Source organism: Sinocyclocheilus grahami, unplaced genomic scaffold, assembly GCF_001515645.1.
Source record: "Sinocyclocheilus grahami isolate Dianchi unplaced genomic scaffold, SAMN03320097.WGS_v1.1 scaffold596.1, whole genome shotgun sequence".
Lineage (NCBI taxonomy): Eukaryota > Metazoa > Chordata > Actinopteri > Cypriniformes > Cyprinidae > Sinocyclocheilus > Sinocyclocheilus grahami.
The window spans coordinates 392,545-418,475 of record NW_015505775.1 but is presented as its reverse complement, the minus strand read 5'-3'; the positions used below and the strand labels follow the sequence as shown (position 1 = coordinate 418,475).

The window sequence follows — 25,931 nt, the reverse complement described above, 5'->3', positions numbered from 1 at the left end:
ATTTATTTGATTTTGACGCAATATTTACACTGAAGCTCGCAGGCAGCTATGGTAAGGGGCATGGCACTTCCCGACCAGGCGCTGAGTGCTGCCAATCACAGCACACACTGGCCCAGCTAACCAATCACAGCACACACTGACCCAGCTAACCAATCACAGCACATTTCGTATTTCAGAAGGCGGGCCTTCATTTGATACAGGAACTATTCGAGCCGTTCATGCCAGACTGGGGAGAGAGGTGTTGTAATAATGTAAAATATGTGAAAAATAATGTGTTTTTCGAACAACCTAGTATGAGAGCCTGTTCTAGTACACCCCCCAAAACAAAATCAAAATCACACTACCATTTTAAGACTGTAAATACATACAAAAAACTGTATTCAATGAAATCAACACTTCATTTTACACAATATTAAACAATATTTGTTTTATTTAAAAATATGGAAAAATTTGATTTGCATGTTGCTAAACTAATCCTACAATACTCTAACAATTAGGGGTGCTCCGATTGATCGGCTACCGATCACTATCGGCCGATAATCACGTTGGGATGTTTGATCAGTGGTCTCTAAAAGGCCGATCTAAAAAAAAAAACGATCTCAAGCTGAAGACACTGCTGTGAGAGGTTTGGCATGACATGCAGCGGCACCGTCTCAGTCTCTGTCCGGAGATCTGTCAAGCAGATCGGATCATCAGTCAATCAGAACACGGCACGCTTACAATTGGCAACATCAACTGACTTCTCTATCTGGATAACCGATCGGATCTGTCTTTCCCACGCAATATTTAAATAAGTTTGCAGAGAATGGTCCGGTGCAAAGTCAACCTAAAGTGGTGGGCTTTCTTTTGAAAAGCATTTTCAGTCGCGGGACATTTTACAAATCAAAGATAAGTGTAGGAGTTTCACTAGTCTCCACACGGGTGTTCTCCGTCTTTTTTTTTTCAGACAGTTCGCGAGAGAGGGGGTGGGGTTTTGTGTGATGTCGACCTGCGAATGCAGACACGATGGCTGGATATGCGTTTACATTACACTGAGATCCGATCACAATGCACACTTGACTATCTCTGGACCAGGACACGCTGATCGGATAACATTCCGATCAGAAACACGTTTACACTTGTCTTTTCAATGTGTATGTGGACAACATCCTGATACTACGGTGGCAGAGAAGTGCAAAGCAAATCACAATTCTGAAAACAAAATAACAAATTACAAATTACAAATGCAAATGCAAGTCTAAAAAACAAAATAACAATTCAGAAAGCACAACAACAATTCAGAAAACATTATAACAAGTCAGAAAACACAATGACAAATTAGAAAACAAAATAACAAGTCAGAAAACACAACGACAAATCAGACAAACCGGAAGAGGTAGGTATAGTTTGAAACAGCGCCATTGGTTTGGGATTACTCACCGCTGATTGGACGAGACGTTTGTCAATCAACGTATACAGGAAAAACCAGCCGAAGAACAGCAGAGTAATACCAATAAGGTGGCATCCATTTAATAATTAAAATTAAAATGATAATTTACACTCAATATGTTATTATTGCATACCGTTTTATCATGTACTACAATACTGAAGTGCAGATAATTGCCACTATTTGCAACAAGTAGTATACGTGATAGTAGAAATCCTGCTATTTTAACATAGTGTAAATAGGTATTTGCACTTAGTGTAACTAGCATATTGCTAAAAATACTGCTATTTTCACTTAGTGTAAATAGAATCCATTGCTAATACGAGATTTGAAGAAAAAAAAAAAAAAAAAGTTCGGCAAAAGGCGGCGATCGACCCCGGGTCAATCGCGTCAAAAAGCCAAGCTCACGCACTTATCCATCTGCGCCACTGGAGCTGATAATTTACAGCCACTTTTAACTAAATGTAAATAGACACCCTGTATTTTTTATTCCATAGTAAGGGCAATTCATACAATACATTTAAACTGAGCTACTTTAATACCATCTCCGAACTTTCTACCACGACTCTGCTGTTCTTCGGCTGGTTCTTCCTGTATACGTTGATTGACAGATGTCTCGTCCAGTCAGTGGGGAGTAATCCCAAACTAATGGCGCTGTCTCAAACTATACCTTCCTCTTCTGGTTTGTCTGATTTGTCATTGTGTTTTCTGACTTGTAAATTTGTTTTCGGATTTGTCGTTGTGTTTTCTGACTTGTTATTTTGTTTTCGAATTTGTCATTGTGTTTTCTGACTTGTTATAATGTTTTCTGAATTGTTGCTGTGCTTTCTGAATTGTTTTTTGGTTTTTAGACTTGCATTTGCGTTTGTAATTTGTTATTTTGTTTTCAGAATTGTGATTTGCTTTGCACTTCTCGGCCACCGTAGGATACAGATCGCATGTTAATGCCAAGTGTAAACGCAGCCAAAGTAATAGCGCATTGTTTGCAGTAAATATGAACATGGATTGACACGAAAATGTAGTAATTACACCATAAATGCATATTAATAAAGTTTACTGTGTTTTACAGTCAACACATGGTTTTTTGGCTAGGTTTAAAGGGAAAGAGCACTTTTAGATAAACAAGGCAATAATAAATGGCACTCGTGGAGGTAAGCAAACAAAGTTCATTATTAACCGCAAGATTGCTTGTAATAAAGATTTCAATGCAAAAGGAAAGGCAGTAGAGCTGACTATTTCTGTCAATGGTAAGTTTGTGATAATGTAAGAAAAGTAGTTTAAATGTTTTGCCACTTGCTTGAGCAACTTAATATATAAATCTAGAAGTAAATGCAAAAGTAAAAAGCATTGAATAATGTGTTGCTTATATTTATTGTGTTTAAACATGTCTGTGAAAGATTGTATTACTGTACTGTGTAAAAAATAATTGCAATGCTGAAAAAGCATTTTCAGTGACAATGTTTGGATTTGAAATCAAAGTAATGGATAAATGTTGTGTTTGTGGTAAACAGCCACGGATCAGTAGTGGACTCCTGTGTGAAAGCACAATGAGACACCTAAGAGGGGGAATTCCCCCCATTTTCAAAAATGAAATTCAGGCCCTGAATAAATGTCTAAAAATCCTGATTGGAGTATCACTATAAATAGTTATAAATGATAAAAAGAAGGCTTTAAAAAGATCGGTATCGGTGATCGGTATTTATAAATGGTAAAAAGAAGGCTTTAAAAAGATCGGTATCGGTGATCTGTATCGGCAGATCCTGCTTTCTGTGATCAGCCTCAAAAATCCTGATCAGAGCACCCCTACTAACAAGCAATAAATATTGGCACATATTTTGGATAAAGGAAGCAAATTGACAAAAGGAAGTAAAACTGTCTCAAAATGACCAGATATAATCTAATATATATGATTCTATCACTAAAGCACAATAATAATGACAAAATGCATATCTGAGCTCAATGTTAAAGCTTTTTCCAAATATATTTACTACTTTTAAGTTACATGAACACTTACGGTCTGAAATACTCCAGCAAAATGTTTTTGAAAACTTTATGAACATGTAAGTATTCTTTCTAGAATACTGAAAGCAATAAGTCACAAAGAAGTTAAACAAAATGTTGAATTTATTTAAAATCATATTTACTTTCCATTTACAGACTATACGCGGTAACGCGGCTGTATGTTTGTCACAGTTTGTACAACACTTGAACGTATCTATCAGAAATAACAATATAAAAGCATTTTAAGTTCTTACTCCCTCTTCCATGCGCATCCTACGTCAAAAATTAATTAAGGAAGCCCTAAAAGCAACAAGAGGCCTGTACCTGAAACAAGAGCACTTCATTTGTATCTCAGCTCGCTGCTTGTTACCTGTGAGAGACCGTAAGTGTGTATCTGCTCCTCAGCAACTACAATCGTGTTTAAGACAGGGACAGCCTGCTAAACAAACAGCTTCACACACACACAACTATTGTCTGTCTCAAGCACATAAACGTGCTTATACGCACACATGTGGACATATACCAGATACATTCCTTCTATATGAGACTCCTCACACATACAGTCTCTCTCATTATCTGTCTCCATCTCTCCCTCTGGTTGTTTTTTCCATCTCTGTCATTATATTTTTCATCACCACTGGTTCCCTAATAAACTCCTCCTTGTGTGTAAGTGTGTTTATGTGATAGTGGGTTAGAGTTGAGGAGAGAATACATGTATTTAAAGGTGATGATTGACAGGTGAGTTGGTCATGTGACAAGAAGCAGTTTATGTACTGACATGAAACGCTGTATGAAAAAAGAGACACATGCATATCAATTGAATTACTGTAGAACAGGGTCTTATCAGGCTTATTCATTTTTTTCTCCAAGGTCCACTTATTCATGTAAGCGTGTTTTTACCTTAATAACAATCATAATTTAGTTATTCTATGATCATTTTCAATTCAATTCAGATTTGCACTACTCAGTCTAAAGATCAGATTAAAATGATTTTGCTCAATAAACTTTAGCCTCTTGTATTCAATGTCTAATGTCAGAATTTTGTGCCACACTTAACATCAATAAACGCACTTCTTTCTCACAAGAGAAGTTTTGGGTTCTGAATGTTACTGTATGTCTTCATACAATGAACTCTTGTATTGGGAAACAAAGAACCAAGAAAATAAAGAAAAACATAATTAGAGTTGCTATGACCCAGAAGCACATTTTGAGTTGTATGCAATAAAAAAAAAAATGAAAATGTCACCCTACATTTAAATGATTATATCTCAGCTTTTTTTTTTTTTTTACTTTAATGCACTTGAAATGTGTTTTTCTAGGTCAAACCAACTGATGGAATGCGTAACGTGATTGTTTCATGATATGACAAAAATAAAGCAACTTTAATATGTGTCCTGTGCAGAAATACATTTTATCATAGTGTCATGTAACTTCATATGAAATAAATATTTCTTATTCATGCATACAATACTGTTCAAATGTTTGTGGGGGTGGGTAATATTTTTTACACTTTTTGAAAATTCTCTTGCTCACCAAGGCTGCATTTATAATCAAAAACATGGTAAAAAAAAAAATTTAACAATTAAGTAACAATTATTATTGGAATATATTTTAACATTTTAAAATGTAATTTATTACTGTGACTGCAAAGTTGGATTTTCAGCAGCCATTACTGATTATTACCTTTATATATATATATATATATATATATATATATATATAAAACATTATTGCTCAACTCAACAAAAACTCAACAAAAACAATGAATCTCGTCCCAACGTGACTTTCATCACTTATCTACTCCAGGCCTCATTCAAATTACAGCAAATAAATTCAAGAACAACGAGCGTTTAAAAGAAGAGGAGGAAAACACAGGCAGTGATGGATGCCTCTATAAGTATGTGGACCATGTTTTGATTCCTTCCCCATCCTGAGCACAAACCACACACAAAAACCCTCCCGTGATGATTGACAGACAACCAAATTAGATTAACATGCCAATCATTCTCCTTTTAATATTTCCCCTTAACTAACCAAACAAAAGACAAGAGTATTCAGGAAAGTTTATAATGCTGTATAACTATTAGCTTTCTGGGAAACCATGAAAAGAACAAATTAACTAACTATAGGTGAAAAACAAAGACAGGCAAACATCCTGTCAATATGATCTCTGCAATGATTAGGATTATGATCTTTTGTGATAGAGTAAATTACTTTAAGCTGCTCTAAGTGATGTTAACTGCTTCGCTAACTTCCGCCCGACATGTGACCAGAGAATGACTCAGCTGAATCAACCATCTTTGTGTCAATACGCACCACTTGAGTTACAACACTGAGATTTCCTGTGTGTTTTAGCAGCCCTGTGTCAACAGCCAATGACATAAATGCTGCTATCTTGTGCTTTGCTTTGTCTGAACTGCTGGTGGGTTAAAGAGGAGGAGGAGATGATCTGAGAGGGATCAGAAGGAACGAGCAGGTGTAAAAACAGTCCCAAAGCTGAATGAGAAAATCTGATGCTGGCCCAGACTGCTGAAATAGCTATCACATGAACACACAATATCCAGGGGTAACACATATATTGTTTCAATAGAATAACACGCCACATTTATTTAGGAAAGGTTTAAGCAGTTGATATTGACAGTACAGAGATATGTGTTTAACACAAAAATATCACACTTTTTTTTTGCCATTTATTTATATTTTAAGAACCCAAAAATATATTGGTTTGACCAAAAAATGTAAATTAATAAAAGCAAACACATTTTCTATTTATCAAATAATCCTGAAAAAAAAATTACCAAAAAAGCAGCACAACTGTTTCAAGCTAGCGCTAGCATCATGTGTTCATGAGTATTAGGCTAATCATCCCATATAGAAAACATCACAAGTTAAATTAATCATGTTTATAAAGATAAACATGGGTTTATTATAGCCCACGTACAATTTACAAATTATTCAATGCTAAAACTGAATACATTTAAATGAACAAACCTGGCGTTGCATTCGCAACCATGTGAAAACAGGGGGTGCTGCAGCCCCCTCAGCACCCTTGCATATGCTTCATGCTGCATCAATATTATGATCCTCCAAAGCTATTGTGACAAACGCATTCAAATTCTACTCCTCGGTTTTACAATATGAGCTAAAACCCCTCCATTAATTAGCTTAATGTGTTTACATATTTAAATATCTGAATGCTGAGGTTAAGTATCATGTCAGCAATTAGCAGTCGCAGTGATATTACTCTGCCCAATGGATCTTTATGCTAATCAACACAAGAGCTTGTATGTCCAGCGTAAGCTGTTGCTAGAGGCCCATTCACAGAGTGATGTGCAATTCCTGCTCTTGATAAAAACACACAATGATGATATTTGCATAATGGCTTTGCTTGCACCTGCTTCCAGCAGTGCTTTGCTTCCTAGCTAAAGACACACACGCACAAACAAATATGGAATTTAAACAGCTTTAGAGTGACTCACATACAGGAAAACTGCATAAATACAGAATGCCTGCTGAGATATACAATTACACGTGGATTTATGCACGCACTCGTACAGTCACCACCGGCTGAGTTATAGAAGAAGAACGAATTCAAAAGACCTGAGCATTCACGCAGCTACAGAACGAGAGAAAACTGTAAGCGATGAAAAGAAGAAGAGAAAGAAAATGGGAACACAAAGACCGTGTGTGTCTAAAAGCAGTAAATTACGGTGCAATTTTCTGCTAAGGGGACGGAGCTAATTGATGGAGCCAGAGAAAGAGGAAGTCAGTGAGAAAGAGGGGTAAGAGAGAACAGCTCCTGCGGTTGGCCACTCAACTTAGCCCCAAACCCTAATCTACATCTCACATCTGAGAAGACCAGCAAAACTTTTTTTGTGAAGCTGGTCGAAGCAAAGGTTGGGCTGGGAAACGAGAACAGGTCCTTCATTTGAACAGTTACATTTAAAAAAATAAAAGTATCAGGATTAAATGATCTTCACAATATTTGGTTCTATTAATGCATTATGACTATTCAGTTTCATTCACAGAGTCTAAATGCTAAATGAATGACTCGTGTGAGTCAGTTCATTTTAGTGAATCCAAAACATGCAGTGAGACCAATGAAGCCCAATTCCTGAATGAATGACTCGTATGAGTTGGTTATTGTGAATCAAAACACTTGAATCAGAGTGCTTACTGAATTGTTCTGACCCACTTATTGAACCGCAAGTCATTACTTTATTATGTGATTAAAGATACACATTATGCAATTGTAATTTTAATAAAAGATAAACTAATAAATTAATTAAATGTTACAATATTTTTTGTTTGTTCAGTATTGTTATTTAATATATAGTTATGGGATGCCACATCTAAAAAGCATGAGAAATCTCATTACAAAAATCTGTGTAAACACTCCTTTTACAAAAATATTATGTATATTTGTTTATTTGTTTGCTTGTTTGGGATAGAAATTATTACTTTTAATACAATTTATACTTAAACTGATTAAAAGCAACAGTGAATACATTTATAATGTTACAAAAGTTTTCTATTCTGGTTGGTAAATAAATAAATAACTTCTTTCACAGGTTCAAAAAATATTAAGCAATATTGATAATAAAAATAAATGATTCTTGAGAATCAAATCAGCATATAAGAATGATTTCTGAAATTCAGCTTTGCTATCACAGGAATGATTTCCATTTATTAAAGTAGATGTAATATATAGGGATGTAACGATTAACCGCGAGCCGGTTGAAAATCGATTCAATTATGTGACGATTCAAATCGGTTGAGATGTTAAACAAATCGCGATTCATTTAGGTGTAGGATTTTATATAAATGTATGTCTGAGGGGAACTTACTGTCTTTAGAAAAGTTTAGATGGGATTTTTTTTTTCATCTTGCCTCTGTATAATGCATATTAAAGTTCATAAGTTCAGCGCTGCTTTGTTTACAGCGGAAACCAAGGAAATGCTTTAAACGCCACCTACTGGCAGAGAGTGAATCTGCGTTTCATTCAGCTCGTCCGCTGTTTCATGCAGATATTTTTATGTATAGTTTCACAAAACTGAAGTCAAACCATTCTATTTTTGCTTCAAATCTCGAAATTATACCATTTAATTTAGCTTAAAAACTGCTCATGTTGCATGTATGCAGCATCTTTGTTTGGATCATGATTAAAATGCAGTGGTTGCCTCTAATTTTAAAAGGAAAGAGCACAGACAAAGCCTTAGTTTGTTTATATGAAGAGATTAATTTTATTTGTGTTACTTATTTATTTGATTTGGGGCTTGTTTTAAAATTTCAGTGTAGTTTTGTTATTTACATTTACTTTATATTTAAATTTTGTCATTTAGCAGGACTTTTCTGTCCAAAGCAACTTACAAATGAGTACAAGAGAAGCAATCAAAACCAACAAAAGAGCAATAATATGTAAGTGCTAAATTAGTATGTTATTATAGTGTTATATTTCAATTTCACAAAGAAATGTGCAACATTTTGTCCAAGCAATAATAAAAGGACACATTTAATTTATAATTTGTCTTAAATCTTATTTTGTTAAAAAAAAAATCTTGAATTGTGAATCGAATCGAATTGTGAAATCAAAACCGTGAATCGAATCGTGAGTTGAGTGAATCGTTACATCCCTAGTAATATACTAAATATATTAAAAGGGAAAAGCGTTATTTTAAATTGTAATAATATTTTGCAATATTACTGTTTTTACTGTATTTTTCGATTTTAATAAGCGTAGCCTTGGTGGGTATAAAAGGCTTCTTTAAAAAACATTTAAAAATCTTACCGACCTCAAACTTGTGAATGGTAGTTTATATTTGTTCGTAAACTCTAAAAATGAATACATCATGTTTATTTTTCCAAACATTTCATTTCTTTAAAATAATCCATATTTGAACTGTCAAGAAATATGAATCATTAATTGGAATCAGAACCAGAATCTTTAAATTCCTCAGGATTCCCATCCTTACCAACTACAGCAGCATTATCTTTCTTCTAAAGCTAGTTGGCCAAAGAACGCAACACATCAGCCTCCAAACCCAACATACGCTGCTTTCCGCTGGGTTTCATCACTGTCAAAACAAGAGCAATGCCTCAATGGACCACCATTACAATCAGAACCTCCAATAACAACAAAACGCACGTATAGACCTCAAGCCCTTTGAAAATGATCCCTTTGTTGTGTCCAATCAGGCTTTACAGCCGCCTTTGTAATCGAGACAAGTCAAAACCAACCGCTGCCCCTGGTTCATGTGTGATACGACCGTCAGCGATACTCAGACTTCTAGGGTTTGTTTTGCTTAGCTTTGGCTTGGCTAAAATAGCACTTTATGTCTGTAATCTGGCTTGTGCTTCCTCCAAACCTACACATTTACTGACGGTTTTGAGAGTTTTTTAAAGTTTCAGCCAAACTACCCCCCTTAAACCAGATGTTTATAAAGAGAGACTGCAAGAGAAGCAAAAATAACAGTATTAAAGTGCATATCCATAAGCCTGCTGGCAACATCAGCGAGAATCTACTGTATTACAGTATTATTATTCGAAAAAAAAAAGGTACAAAGCAGTCACTGGGGTGGTATCCTAAGGTAAAAAAAAGCTAAAAGGTTCATCTTGGTACCTTATTTACTCCTAAATGGTACATATTAATATCTTAAAGGTACATACAAGAACTTTAAAAGTACATATTAGTACCTAATGTTTCCCTGGACAGATCTAACAATATATTTTAATGAACAAAAGTGCATTAAAGTCATTAAAAAAATACACTGGCAGTAAAAAACACAACCAGAAGGCAATAAAACGCAAGGTCTTACCATCTGAGAACGACTCTTGGGGCATCCATTAATGTCCTCAATCTTCTCATTTGCTGTGGTTTCCAAAAAGAGAGAGAAATACAGACATTAATTGCTAAAAAAAGGGAAAATAAGTGACATATTTCATTAATTGTAAGCCTCAAGTGCAGTATGTCCTTTCTGCGTCTGTGCCGGACAGATTTTTGACTCCTAATGTGGAAACTAGATCAAGTTTGAGCAACTGTGTGGCAGGGCCTGCTGGGATGCGACTGCTTTGGGGCTTTCCTGAGGGTGTCTGCTCTCCACCCTGCATCCCGGCGGGCCCGGGCCCAGCCCCCACCCCACAGCAGCTGAAACAGGGCCGTTCACTCACAGCTGACAACTGCACGCATGCCTCCAATGACAGCTACATGCCTGCAGGAATCACTTTACCTCCTGCTCTGTGGGAAAAATGTGTCAGGAATGTGTAAGATGTCAGGTGAGTAAGCATGGAGGACAGACACACCTGAGACGGGCTGTCTCAACAGAGAGGCTCTCGGACTACCGGAGAACCAGCTGGGTGGCCATGTCTTCTAAATTATTTGTGATTTAATTGTTATTTTATAATGTTATTTTCATATGGAAGCCCGTTTCCATAATAAAAAAATAAAAAAGGTAACGGCAACCTTTTATCTCACAAACACATCGAGATAGCGCCGCAAATGGCAGCCACGACGCTGAGCTCCGCAATTCTTCTGATGTTTTTGTTTGTTTGTTCTGTGTTTTGTCATTCTTCTTCTATAAGTTTTACCAGAGACGAACTCCAACAGCTGTTGTTCAAACGTGTATGTAGACGCAAAAGCGGGAAACGCGCCGACGCCCTGGTTAAGCTCCGCAAGCGCGGCTTTCGAACTGCGCTCCCAAGCATTCATCTCGTGAATGTCCGTTTCCTTCTTAACAAAACAGATGAACTTCTTCTCCTCCCCCTGACCAACAAGGACTTTTCAAACTCTACTGCACTGTGCTTCACTGAAACCTGGCTGAGTGAAGCCATTCCGGATAACGCGCTTCATCTGCCGGGCTACCAGCTGTTCAGAGCGGATCGCATCGTGGAGTTAACAGGGAAAACGAGAGGTGGTGGATTGTGTTTTTACATCAATGAATGTTGGTGTTCAGATGTAACAATGCTGAAAAAGGTATGAGGTCCTAACTTAGAGGCACTCTTCATAAACTGTAAACCTTTCTACTCGCCGCGGGAGTTTTCCTCTTTCATTCTCGTGAATGTGTATGTTCCTCCGGACGTGTGCGTGAGCGCCGTGTTGCAACAGCTGGCCGAACAAATAACTGAAATGGAACAAAGGTACCCAGACTCTATTTGAATCATTCTTGGAGATTTTAACAAATCAAATCTCTCCCATGAACTGCCAAAATACAAGCAGCATATTGCATATTACCCACCAGAGACAGTAATATACTGGATCACTGTTACACTACAATAAAGGATCCATATCACTCTGTCCCACGAGCAGCTTTGGGGCTCTCTGATCACTGTTTGGTTCATCTTATACCAACCTACAGGCTGAAACTAAAATCAGCTAAACCTGTTTTAAGGACTGTTAAAAGATGGACTGATGAAGCAGAGCGGGATTTACAAGACTGTTTCGACCTTACTGATTGGAGTGTTTTTGAAGCTGCTGCCACCGATCTGGACGAGCTCACAGAGACTGTAACTTCATATATCAATTTCTGTGAGGATATATGCATCCCCACCAGGACATTCTTATCATACAATTATGATAAACCGTGGTTTCCTGGGAAACTCAAACAGCGTCGCCATGACAAAGAGAATGCTTACAGAAGTGGGGATAAAATCTTGTATAACCAGGCCAGGAACAGACTAACAAAGGAGATCAGAGTGGCTAAAGAAAACTACGCTGAAAAGCTGAGAAAACAGTTTTCAGCCAACGATCCAGCATCAGTATGGACTGGTCTCAAGAACATCACCTTGTACAAGACACCACCCCCACAGTCTGTGGAGAATCAACAACTGGCTGATGATCTGAATGTGTTTTACTGTCGATTTGAAAAGGCCAGTCTACCACCCCCCATCCGCTCTGATCTGCACTTCACACCTTCACCTACCACCCCTGCAACCCCCTCCCTCCCTCCCCCACCATTCAACCTGTGTTTAAGGTCTGTGTAGAGGATGTGAACCCGGTCTTCAGGAAGCAGAAATCTAAGAAAGCTTCAGGCCCAGACGGTGTTTCACCTGCCCGTTTAAATGTCTGCGCTGACTGGTCCCCATTTCACTGGTTTGAAGCAGCAGGGAACTTCACACAGCTCCAGTGATCTGTTGAAGATCTGTGTGAAGTTCCCTGCTGCTTCAAACACTCCACCATCAAAAGCCCAAAATCACTGGACTTAATGATTACAGACCTGTCACACACCTGTCATTTGAGCGACTGGTTCTGGCCTACCTGAAGGACATCAGTGGACCCTTGCTGGATCCTCTTCAGTTTGGCTACAGAGCAAACAGGTCTGTGGACGATGCAGTCAACATGGGACTGCATTACATCCTGCAACACCTCGACAAACCTGGGAATTATGCAAGGATCCTATTTGTGGACTTCAGTTCAGCCTTCAATACCATCATGCCTGACCTTCTCTCCGACAAACTGACACAGCTCTCTGTGCCCACCTCCATCTGTCAGTGGATCACCAGCTTTCTAACAGACAAGCAGCAGCTAGTGAGGCTGGGCAAACTCACATCCAGGACTATCACCATCAGCACTGGCGCCACTCAGGGTTGTGTTCTCTCCCCACTGCTCTTCTCCCTGTACACGAATGACTGCACTTCAAAGGACCCCTCTGTCAAGCTCCTGAAGTTTGCGGACGACACTACAGTCATTGGCCTCATCAAGGATGGAGACGAGTCTGCTTACAGACAGGAGGTTAAAGAGCTGGCTGTCACAACAACCTGGAGTTCAATACGCTCCAAACTGTGGAGATGATCGTGGACTTCAGGAGAAACCTCTGCCCAGCCTCCAACATCTTTACAAAATATTCCTATGTATGTCTGTACTTTCTTCTGCACTCGCACTGGAAGCTCCTGTCGTCAAGTCAAATTCCTTGTGTGTGTAAACATACTTGGTAATAAAGCTCTTCTGATTCTGAAATCTGATTTTTTCTTATAGTTCTGCGTTTATCTGACAATTCAGACTTTTTTCTAAAAATTCTGAAATTCACAAGAAGGGAAAAAATTATTAAACTTGCGATTCTGAAGAGAAAAAAGTCACAATAACCTTTTTATTTGTATTATGTGGAGAAAAAAGCAGAATTTTGAGATGTAAACTTAAAATTCAAATAAAAAACTCAAAATTGTGAGATGTGAACTCGCAATTATGAGTTCATAACTTGTCAGAGTTGTAAGATAAAAAGCCTTATCAATAAATATTAATCATTTTTCTTTTTTTATTCCATGGCAGAAACAAGCTTCCATAATTGAATTATTGTTCACAAAATAATTAAGCCACAAATAAGAATGCATTAATTGCCCTGCATTAGATTTTTAAAATTATCAAAGCGGCATCTGCAAACAAATTAGACCTCAGAATTCATTTCTAATGTTTTTTAAACATTTGAGATATTATTATTATTATTATTTTAGACTACAATTTACCACATAATTTGCTACTTAATCATTATTTTATCAATGCAAAGGTCAAAATTTACTTTTTGGGGCCCCTGTAAGTTGGTGTGAGCTTTAAATGTCCTTATTGTCACCAATTCAAGCATTTTCTTATTTCAAAATTTCCTTTCAAAACTTTAGGGCAAAAGCCATCAGCTCTCATTAACAGAAATATATGTGAAGTATGTCATTGGTTGCATGCAACATTTGTGTCTGTCAGACAGGGCAGGTCAGATTTCAGCTTCAACTGGCCAGTGTTTGATTCCCTTAAGATGTAGAAAACACAAGAGGACAAAGTGGGATGACAACAGTGATGATGAGTCATTTAACACCACTTCACCCCAGAACACTGTACAGTGCTTTCTGCTTTTAAGTAACCAAATGCTCTCCGGCTCTTACAACACATTTTAGGAGGACAGAGGTACTGCAAAACTTTACATGTCCATGGGAAGAGCTGCTGACAGGGATCGATTTTCTTACTAGGTTGTACAAAATAGCATACAAAATAGCAGTTACAATGAATAAATGAATGAATGAAACAGTGTATCATCATTTACAATAGCAAAAGTAGTTGTGAAAAGTTGTAAAGTTATATTATAAATGTATTTCTAATATAATAAATTACATTTTAGTTTAGAAAATGCAGGTTCTGAATTCAAGAGGACTGCTTACACATAAATAGATTATCTAGTAATGCAATATTACATTATCTATTATATTATTAACTCATTTTAGACTAATCCATAAATTGAGCACAAAATGACTGAACTAACTGAATGAATGAATAAATAAATAAATTAGGCAAAATATGTATTTATAATGTAGTTTTTTAGTCAAATGTAATTCTAGTAAAGTAAATGCATGCTTTATACTCAAGAGGACTGCTTAAATATAAATACATAATACATCACAAATTATGTATTTATGATATTTTGTGACTGTAAGAATGTGACTCCTGTTCAATTTGAATTTGAATTTTGAGGGGAAAAAATAATGACTATCATACATTTTTACCATGATTTACAGAAGGCACCCACTAAAACGTCTGTGAAACAAAGTTCGTATAACAAAAAAATCTTGTCAGGCATATTTAGGACAATTAAAAGCCTCTATTTAATTATCACAGTACAGTCCACAAAAAGTGTCATTTTAAATCTTTAGCCTACCAATCCTTACCACTATCCTTCAAACACTAGGCTTTACCCATTTGTCAGCAAGAAGTTTTAATCATTTAAAATGCAATAAAATGTTGTATAATCACTTATTTTCTTTAATGTATTTTAATAGGTACGGGTCAGCATAAGTATGTTGTTTAATTTTTACATGTGCTAGCCTATGCTGAATGACGACGGAACATTATTTCACCCATATTTTGACATTTTAGTTTCGCAAAAGTTATTTGAAACACTTTATTTCCATCTAATATGCTTTCTGTGTATATAAAATCGCTTTTGTACATTTAATTTGATGCAGACACCAAAATGGGACGACCCATGTCCACCTTGCACAGAAAATCTTCAATCGACTCATTGCCTATTTTGGAGAGAGTGAATCGCTCACGCTCACCGATAACCTGGATGATCTCAGCCAGAAGCACGCCGTCACTCACATCCTGCTGCAGGTCTTTAATCAGCCGCTTGTGTCCTGATTTGGCCAAATAGTGATTCGCCCAGTCCGTGTAGATCTGTCAACACGAAAGGAGAAAGTTCGCTTAGATATCCATCCATTAAAAAAAAAAGTTTCACACAACTAGGATTCACGACATTCATGCAAGGACTGAGCACCGCGTCTCTCCGCTCTCTATTCAAATCCGCTCCATTGTGCCTCATTCAAGTTATTCAGCACCAATAATGGTCAAATTCTCCCGTCTGACATCACAGAAAAGCCCCTTCACTGGGGCAGGAAGAGGGAGCTTAAATTAAACCTCTGAATGGGTTTGAAAGGAGTCATGTTTGGAGTTGAACACCAAAAACATTCCCGCGTCCCCTTACAAGTAAAGGAAAGCGGCAAACAAGCAGTGCAACAAGCATTAAAAACCACGGAGATGCCAAAACCGTCACGTTATTTTGGAAAATAAAGCTTCCATAAAACATATATTTAACTTAATTCAAGCATTTAAGTACATTTATTAACAAACATATGACCATGGCTGTTTTATACATGTAGTAGCTCAGTCATTCTTGAGAAATGGGACAAAACAGGTCCAACAAAGGTAACTGCTATTAGGTTTAAAAATAAAAATAGATTGTATTTAACACAATTATCACCTTCAATTTAATTTTCTCATTATTATACCAAATCTGTGTGTCTTAATGTCCTCTCACTACATCTAAAACAGTGTGTCCACAGAGAAGGGTTCAATCATTCATATGCAATAAAATGGATAAAAATGTTTTTTAATGATGAAAAAGAGCTTGTTTTATCAAAAGCAACACTTAATAATATCTCCTATCAAGGTTGTTTTTTAATGACACATGCATGTTTCATAAGATTTTAAAGTTGCGTCCCCACTTTTTGTCAACACCGTCAGATATTCAATAAAATGTAATAAAATCAGGGAATATCAGAATATTTCCTGTGTCACAGCCATGATTTGTCAACACCATCTTCCAATTTCTGAGGAAATTATTTGAAATATTTCGATAATTTTACTCTCCTGAAGCAGGTTACATTAGCATCAACAGAAAAAAATTAAATGGCTACTACATGAACTCCATTGGTTTTGGGAAAGAAATGCCAAATTTGTGAACACCGTCAGATGTCACCAGACTTTGTGTTCCAATTATATATCAAAATACTTCAATGTGACTCTTGAATAAAAGCTTTATAAACAATAACATACTCACTGTTTGATGTGTTTGTTTTAATACAGTAATTGACTGATTCAATGTATTTGATAGTTAAAATGACTACAAATTCAGCTTTTCGTCACCTCCGTAAGATGTGTCAACGCCGTCAGATGTGTCACCTCGGTCAGTTGAATATTTTGATAATATTTCATTATGATATTTTATATTTGTTGTGGAATTGTTGGTCCCGTGTGAAAGTGTAATCTGTCTGCTAACACGAGAATGTGTTTTGAAATGTTAAAAACATCTTGAATGCTGTTAAAGATAAAGCTGAAATTATATTACACAGTCCAAGGTAAAAAAGCACATTTTGTTAAAAAAGAGAAAAGTTGGGAGGTTGTATCAAAGCATAGCTCAGTAGCTTAGTACATATAAGATACATAAACGTAGTTTCATTTCTTTTGTCCCACTTCTCAAGAATGACTGAGCTATTATTATTTTGTAGTTTTTATTACATACCATGATATTCTTTGAACTTACATGTAAATACCATGCTATTTTCCCATTTGACTTTAGTATCACAATCTGAAATAAAATAATAGCCAATATAGACTATAACATTGCATAAACCACAATTAACATGAATGAAAAGTCTTGTTTTTTTGTTTGTTTGATGTTTTGCAGGCTTTATGCACATAATCAATGGCCAGGCAGTAGTCAAACTCATTCCCACAACGGGGGTTGAAGAGCTTGTGTTGTGTGTTTGATGACTAAATAAAGCCTGAGTGTATTATTGCAGTGTTACTCATGTGAGGAATCGGTTTTCTTGATGGGAAAAACAGGTGCACCCCGAGTCCCTGTGCCATCAAAATAAACACATCACACGCTACCCCTCGATCGCTCTCGCTGGAGTCATCTAGACATAAAACGGCACACAAAGCCCATATAATTATGGAGAGCAATGACCAAAGTCAGTGGAGAAATGTACAAATCCAGCTCATGCTTTGAAGGTTTGTGGGTTAAATGAGTCAGATGTAATTAAAGGTGAGGTGAAGGCAGTGAAGTGAAGGCAAGGGTAAACATGCCTTCAAGCAACAAACGGTTGAGATACAAATTGAATACATGCATTGCATTCAGTTTATCTGTTAAGTATTCCTTTCAGTCAATTACGACCATATCAACATTTGAAACAATGCCGTAATATGTTTTTTTTTTTTTTTTAATGTTGGACTGGCTGATACAATTTTGGCATGTATGTAGAATTACACTAAAACTGTGTTTAAAAAGTATGCTAAAAAGTATTTGTTCAACAAAGTATTTAACTATTAAACAGATTTTCTTGAATATTTATCATGATTTTTTTATATATTTGTCAATACCATGCATTTTCTTTGTAAAAGTTGAACTGAATACTTTCATTCAGCAAGGATGCATTAAATTGATCAAAAGTGACAGTACGGACATTTACATAGTGTTACAAAATATTTCTATTTAAAATAAATGCAGATTTTTAAAGTTTCTAATCACTAAACAATCTTGAAAAAAAGTTTCCACAAAAACATTAAGCAGCACAACTCTTTTCAACATTGATAATAATGAGAAATGCTTCTTGAGCAGCAAATCATCATATTAGAATGATTTCTGAAGGATCATGTGACACTGAAGACTGGAGTAATGATGCTGAAAATTCAGCTTTGCATTCATTACATTTTAAAATATATAAAAAAATAGGAAACAGTTATTTTAAACTTTAATATTTTTCACAATATTGCTGTGTTTACTGTATTTTTAATCAAATAAATGCAGCCTTGGTGAGAATAAGAGCCTTCTTTCAAAAAAGCATTAAAAATACTTTGTGTATTTTACTTTATGTGTAAAGACAGTAAATGAATGTCCAAAACTGACTTTATGAAGTTAATGTAGTGTATGTATCTGTATGAAAGCAGTGTTCAATAGGACATTTTCCTTTAAAGCAAAAAACAAACAAACACTTGATTACTCACAAGCATCCATACATGCCATCTGAATCAGCACTTACGATGAGTTATGCTGTGAAATATACTGACCTTTATATTCTGAGTCACTGAGGCACGATGCTTCAGTCCCACTGCTGTAAGACTATTGTGACAATCCCTCATCTCTCTCACACACAAAAGCAGCACTTAGAAATCCAGCCCCATACAAATCCTGCTTTGTTGTGTGGATGTCAAACCAGCATCTAGTATTTCTGCACTCTTCTGAGCTCGTGGCTTTGTACAGTCCACTCTTGACCCGAGCGTGAGCTGTTCTCGGAGTTCAGACATGCCTTTAGGGCTGATCTGTCACTGAACAACTCTGGAGAACTGAACAGGTGGCTCTTACACGCATTTGCTGATGAGTGTGTTTAACTACCTGTGTGAGTAAGACGGGGAATATCAAACGGCAGTTCCTGAGTGTGGTAACTTTCAACAATTTAGCAACAGCTGTCACTTGGACTCATCTTTAAGCTCAAAGCGGGGAGGTAGAACACTGTTAAACTACAAAGACTCTCATGTCAAACACTAATCACAGGGCTGTTTGTGTTAGTCACAGACACAGAATTGTTCCCACAGGCAGAAGCTACAGAACATCCATTCAGGTTCACGAGAGAGGTTTTAAATAATATGGTACTTTAAAGTAATTACAAAAGATTAGTTACTGAGGTGAATGTGAGGTCAGATAACTGCCCTGCTAACAGCTTAGACAAGCATGCATTTCCATGCATATTGCAATAATTTAACTTGTGGACTAACTTTTTTTAAATTAAAATTTTAAGAAATTGATCATTTTTAAGCAAGAGCAACATTTAAGAGATAGTTCACCAAAAATTTAAATTTCGTCATCATTTACTCACACTCACACTCGTTTATTTTATTTTATTTATAAATGTTTTTCCTTCTGCTGAACACAAAATATGTTTTTAAAAATGTGGGCAACTAAACAGTTTCTGGTCCCCATTAACTTCCATAGTATTTTTCCCAGTAAATGCTGACAGACTAGATAGATAGATAGATACTTTTGAATATAGTTTAACTATGCAGCAAAATTCTTTAACCTCAAAATATTCTAGAGACAGTATTTTAAATAAATGAATGAGCTCAATTATAAACAATTCAAGAGACACAAGTAGTCAATGTCTCTGCACTTGATAGAGTGATTTCTACCTCTGGCCTCTAAAATTACTTTCATCTGTAAAATACAATGCATTGTTGATTTTTTTCATTGTCGTTTAACTTGAGGATTTTAAAGACGATCATTTGTTTTTCTTTGGAATAACATTAATCTGTGAGACCAGAAATATAAGAAGTAAAGAAGTAGAAATATGCAAATATTATGCCACTGAAATGATACAGAACATTACTGAAATTTGACCAGTCTTAAATAAGTGAATAAACATTTACCATTTGTTGCTTTTTACATGTAGCTGACCTGCGTGAAGGTGCAATCTCTATAGTCCTAAACATAAAGCCAATCTAAACCTCAATCAACACACAAACATCTCAAAAGAGCTTCAGCTCAGCTTGCGGTAAATAGCGCAGCAAGTCTGGACCATATCTATACCTGCTGCATGAGTCTAAATATACCCTCCCGCTGCTCGCCTACAGATATTAGCAGGAATAGCCTTCTCTCCACAGCATAGAGGTCTTACCGATTTGTAGTGATTGCAGGACGACCTGCTGCGGCGTCTCTCTGGGATGTACATCCTCACGTTCAAAGCCATTCTGCTCTTACAGGTGAAGAGAGCTCATAAACACTGAAGCCCCGAGGACGGCCTGCCACATTCACGTCTGTAATCAAGTCAGTGGTGTGGGGGGATAATTTTAGCGGCGAAATGCATTCTGGAGCATCGCTCAGAAACCTTTGCTTCAGATATACCTCTCTCTATGTGTCACGCTTGGTGTCAAATGCAGAGACCCAGACATTTAATCAAATTTCTAATCGCGATTACAATTATGGATGCCACAATTACGTAATCATTCAAAATCGGCAATTAATCGTTCAAAGTCCACTTATGTTATTCTGCGTGCTTAAGATGCTTTTTTTTCTTTCTACATGTTATCTTAAGGGTTTTTCCCATTATTTTAATTTGAGTTTTAGTATAACATTATAATTTGAGGCTTAAAGGGGTCATGTGATGCTATTTTAAAGATCATTATTTTGTGTATTTGGTGTAACAGAATATGTTGACATGCTTTAATGTTCAAAAAAACATTATTTTTCAAATACTGTACACTATTGTAGGTCCTCTATGCCCCGCCTCTCTCAAACGCTTAGTTTTCAACAAAGCCCCCTCCTTTGACAAGCGCAGTCTGCTCTGATTGGCCAGCTGACCCAGTGCATTGTGATTGGCCAAACACCACAAGCAGGCATTGGAAATGTAACTCCCCTTACCATAATCGCGAGCTTCAGCTTTCAAAGTAAATATCAAGACAGTTAATAATGTCGTTAGTTTTACCATCAGTTCAAGCCCGAAAGGGCAACAGTCGCGTGACAGACACCGTGATGATGCAATACACAAGCCGCGGTTAAGACAGCTGACGTACTATGATTTCTGACAGGCTGTTCACTCTCCTGTGATGTGACTCTGTTCCCCTCACACACACACACAGCGTTACTCTGCCGAAAGGGCAACAGTCGCGTGACAGACACCGTGATGATGCAATACACAAGCCGCGGTTAAGACAGCTGACGTACTATGATTTCTGACAGGCTGTTCACTCTCCTGTGATGTGACTCTGTTCCCCTCTCACACACACACAGCGTTACTCTGCGCTGCACAAAACTCTGAATTTGAGCAGTCAATAGCAAATACTTAAACTAATAACAAAACATGCTTACAGTCGCTGATTCAGAAGCGCCAGATTGTCATAGCAAAGTCGGAATTGACCCTTTTTTTTTTTTTTTTAGAAATAACCTTTGTGCACAACCAGCCTTGTACTCTTCTAGGTTCAAAAAACTGTCGTCCATAAAATGCGTTGCACAAATTCGAACATCTGGGTTGTGCTGTTCTGTTGTAAATAAATCTTAACCAATGATTCCTAATTGCATCTACTTCCAGAAGGCCAAATAAAGTGCTTTTGCTTTCGCACTGAAACCCACAGCGTCTCCCTGACATGGCTGCATCAACACTACATCTGTTCCTGAAACCACGCCTTCTTTCTTTGCATACACATTTGGGCGGCATTATGCTAATATTTCCACATAGTGACATAGATATGTGGGGGCATGTTAGAATGAGCCGTTTTAGGTAGGCGTGGTTGACTTAACTTTTATAAAGAATATCTCTTTGGATTTGAGACTTTAGTCTGTAACAGGGTTGTTTTAGATGGGGATCAAACCCAGGTCTCTCACGTTCAAAGTTCTCCCCAATTAAAGAGTCCAAGAGCAGAGGTAGCAAAAAACAGGGAGTCACTGATCTCCAGCAAAAGGCCATCTTTACTGAAGAAAAGTGCAACAAAAACAAAAGAAGCAGAGCTTCAAAAAACAGAGAAAAGCAAAGCAGAAACTAGAGTCAAAGAACTTCAACAAAAGAGACTTAACTTTCAGCAGGCAACTGGTAACATAGGCTCAAGACTGAACAATAAAGCATGACATAACCCACTTATATAGGGCTAAACACAGGTGTCTCACATCAGGCTTAATGAATGTTAGTAATCAGCAGGAACCTGGAGAGAGGCGCCACCTGTTGACCAGGAGGTAAATTAACAGTCCAGTGGTGAGATATTACATAGTCTTTGCAACTTTACAGATCTTGTTTATGCACCAAGAGCTTGTAACACTCCAAAGAGAAAGGAAAACTTGAAATCGCATTATATGACCCTTTTAATACTATAGATTAATATTTAATACTTAGAGTGTTTTCAGCTCGTTTATTTTAATATAAAAATACGGCATGCAGTTGCATTAAACAATGGTATAAACATCATTCAATGTAAATTGTGATAATCATAATTAATAATCGCAATTACAATTTCAAGGGAATAATCGACAATTATGATTTTTGTCATAATCGTGCAGCCCTACCAGACATATCAGATTATGACTGCTTCACCTAATAAAAAAATTTAATTAAACAAAAAAACACTAAAAAACACTAAAGCATTGCATTTTTATTTTTTACATTAAAATAAATTTGAATCATAATTTGCAAATAATCCTAAAAGATACTAATGGAATAAAAAAAGAATAATGCTAAGGATTCCTATCGCCATTATAATATATTGGAATTATACAGTATTTAAATAATTATAATAATTCAAAAAAATAGTGTACAGAATTACTGTTGAAATATTACTATATTAAATGTAATTTAATCTGAATCATAATTTGCAAATCTTCCTAAATAATTCAAATAAAAATTCTGTTAAACATTCATATTGGAATTATAATATATTGGAATTATTATATTATACTAATTATTACAATAATAATTTGTAACCGATATTGTAAATACGATTCTACAGAGTAAACTGAGATTCTCAATAAAATGCTCAAATAATCATAATTAAGCAAGTAATGTATAATTATTCTGAATTTCAGTGTATATATAATTAGTGCTTTAGTTTCAGTTTATTTAGTAGAACCATATTTAACTGTTGTTAAGGGATTCTTAGAATTATTTATGATTGGTTCAACATTTTTATTGTAATAATTTTTATAATATAATTGTAATATATTAGAATTCCAATAGGAATCATGTAGATTAACTAAGGATCTGTTCTACTCATGATTGCAATTGACTTTAATTTCCTAACTCTTTCTTTCTTTCTTTCTTTCCTTAGTTTCTAACAAATCTTTCCTATTTCCTTTCATCTGAACAATGCAATAAAATGCTCAAATAATCATAATTAAGCAAGTAATGTATAATTATTCTGAATTTCAGTGTATATATAATTAGTGCTTTAGTTTCAGTTTATTTAGTAGAACCATATTTAACTGTTGTTAAGGGATTCTTAGAATTATTTATGATTGGTTCAACATTTTTATTGTAATAATTTTTATAATATAATTGTAATATATTAGAATTCCAATAGGAATCATGTAGATTAACTAAGGATCTGTTCTACTCATGATTGCAATTGACTTTAATTTCCTAACTCTTTCTTTCTTTCTTTCTTTCTTTCTTTCTTTCCTTAGTTTCTAACAAATCTTTCCTATTTCCTTTCATCTGAACAATTATGTCTTCAGTCTGAAGATCTGATGACTAACCCAAATAACAATAGCAAACTTTTATGTAACCAGATGAATGCTTCTTTTCCTGCCTCATTCACTATAAACACATTTAGCTGATGGCCTCTAAAGGTTTACTGTTGAGCTTTAAAACTGTTTTTTTTTCACACAAACATGCAGAATGTATATGCACACATACTTATGCAAACACACACATGCACATGTACAGAGAGGAGCAGAGTATGTTGGAGGTCTCCAGAGGTGCTGACAACAACCAAGAATGTGTGTCAGGGTGGTGAGAAGGGTGACGGATGCTCCACAAACCCCCTCTGCACCTCTCCATCCCCCTTTAACTTAAGCTGACACTCTAAACCAAACATGTTCTGCAACTTTCAAAGATTGAGCCTATTGCACTAGAATAGATCATGCAATACCCTCGAATCAAGACCTGGCAAGTTTACTCACACACGTAAATCTGTATGTTAAACAGAACAGTATTGAGTATGGTTTTGTATGAAATCCCTTTCACCCTATTAAAATCTGAAGTTAAGAAAGGTCTTCTCTCCTGCCATCTGTGTTGTGTCAGTGTGGTGCTGATCTGGTGCAGCAGTGGTGTAAAGTGAGTAATTCTGCTCTGGAGTGTCTAGATTAGAGCGCTAATCTAATAATGCACATGGTCAGACACACCAGCACAGATGCCTCATTTATTTATGCTCCTCTGTTTTCAACAGCCCTACAAATTCAATTTCAAAAGCAAATGTATTCTTTCCTTCAGCTAAGCTTTCCGGGTCACTCCAACTTGACCTTAATGTTCATTATCTCGCAGTCAAGAGGGTCCATTCGCTGGACCTGGTATTTAATCAAGAACTGTCTATCTGTATATCCTAGATCTATTCTTCAATCCATCCATAAAATGACATATACACAACTATTCAAAAGGTTGGTGCCAGTCATTTTTCTTTTTTTTAAAGAAATTAGACTTTGCTCTGCAAGGATGCATGAAAATGATAGTAAAAGTGACATTAAAGACTTACATTGTTTAAATAAATGCTGTATTTTGCACTTTCCATTCATCAAAGAAAAATGTATCATGTTTTCCACAAAATTAATCATCATCACAACTGTTTTCAACATTGATAATAATAAGAAATGTATCTTGAGCAGCAAAGCAGCATATTAGAATGATTTTCTGAAGGATCGTGACGAGTACTGATGCTGAAAATTCAGCTTTATCATCACAAGAATAATACAGTTTAACATATATTCAAATAGAAAACTGTTATTTTAAATTGTACAGATATTTTGAAATGAAACACATGCAGCCTTGGTGAGCAGAAGGGACTTCTTTCAAAAACATTTTCAAATCTTACCAACTTTTGAATGTAAATGTAATTTGTAATTGGCTTTGTTTTCCATGTGCCATAATCAAACTCTATGATTAACTGCTTCAGGACATTTTGGCCAGACCACAAGCAAGATAAAGTTATTTCTCACTTCTACTAATTCTATGTAATAATTCAAGATATGCAGTATGGTGAAATAATGAACTGATTTCCTGAGAGCGGTGCAGTGAACGTCTCTGGCTGATGTGTGTAAGGTGTGGTGGATGCAGTGAAAGTGAATGAGCAGTGATTGATTCTTGAGGTCAAGCATCATAACGAAGGGAGTCAAGTCGAGGTGAGGAATGTAATCAATTACATCCTCATGGTAACAGAGAGCGCCCTCTTTCATTCGGCTTATATATTAGAACACTTGGCATATTTAAGAGGTTTCAGTTGTTTTTGTTGAATTGGCCATTACAGTACTCATAAAAACGAACTATTGATGGCCTACCTGCGATGGAAGGAATCTGCTGGAACATTAAAAAAAATGATGGGCTGGCCCCTCAAAGTCCGGACTTCAACCCCATCGAGCAATTTTGGGGCGAGTTGGAAAATAAATCCCTGGTAGCCCTTCAGGCAGGTACTCTTCAGATTTTGGTAGCCCAAATAAAAAAAGACCTTTTAAAAAAATATATAGAAAATCATATAGGAGTTTAAATGTCAATCAAAAATATTTTTAATACA

At 36.2% G+C, this 25,931-nt stretch overlaps 1 protein-coding gene across 1 annotated transcript in view; it reads right to left on the bottom strand.

Moving 5' to 3' along the window:
* The window catches only part of LOC107557270 (neuron navigator 2-like), a 137,122-nt gene that overhangs the window by 81,278 nt on the left and 29,913 nt on the right, over window positions 1-25,931 (bottom strand). Inside the window, exons 2-3 of the mRNA XM_016240635.1 lie at window positions 15,455-15,572; window positions 10,243-10,295 (exon numbers count right to left, since the gene is read on the bottom strand). Coding sequence (XP_016096121.1) covers window positions 10,243-10,295; window positions 15,455-15,572 — 171 coding nt within the window. The remainder of the gene's footprint in view (window positions 1-10,242; window positions 10,296-15,454; window positions 15,573-25,931) is intronic.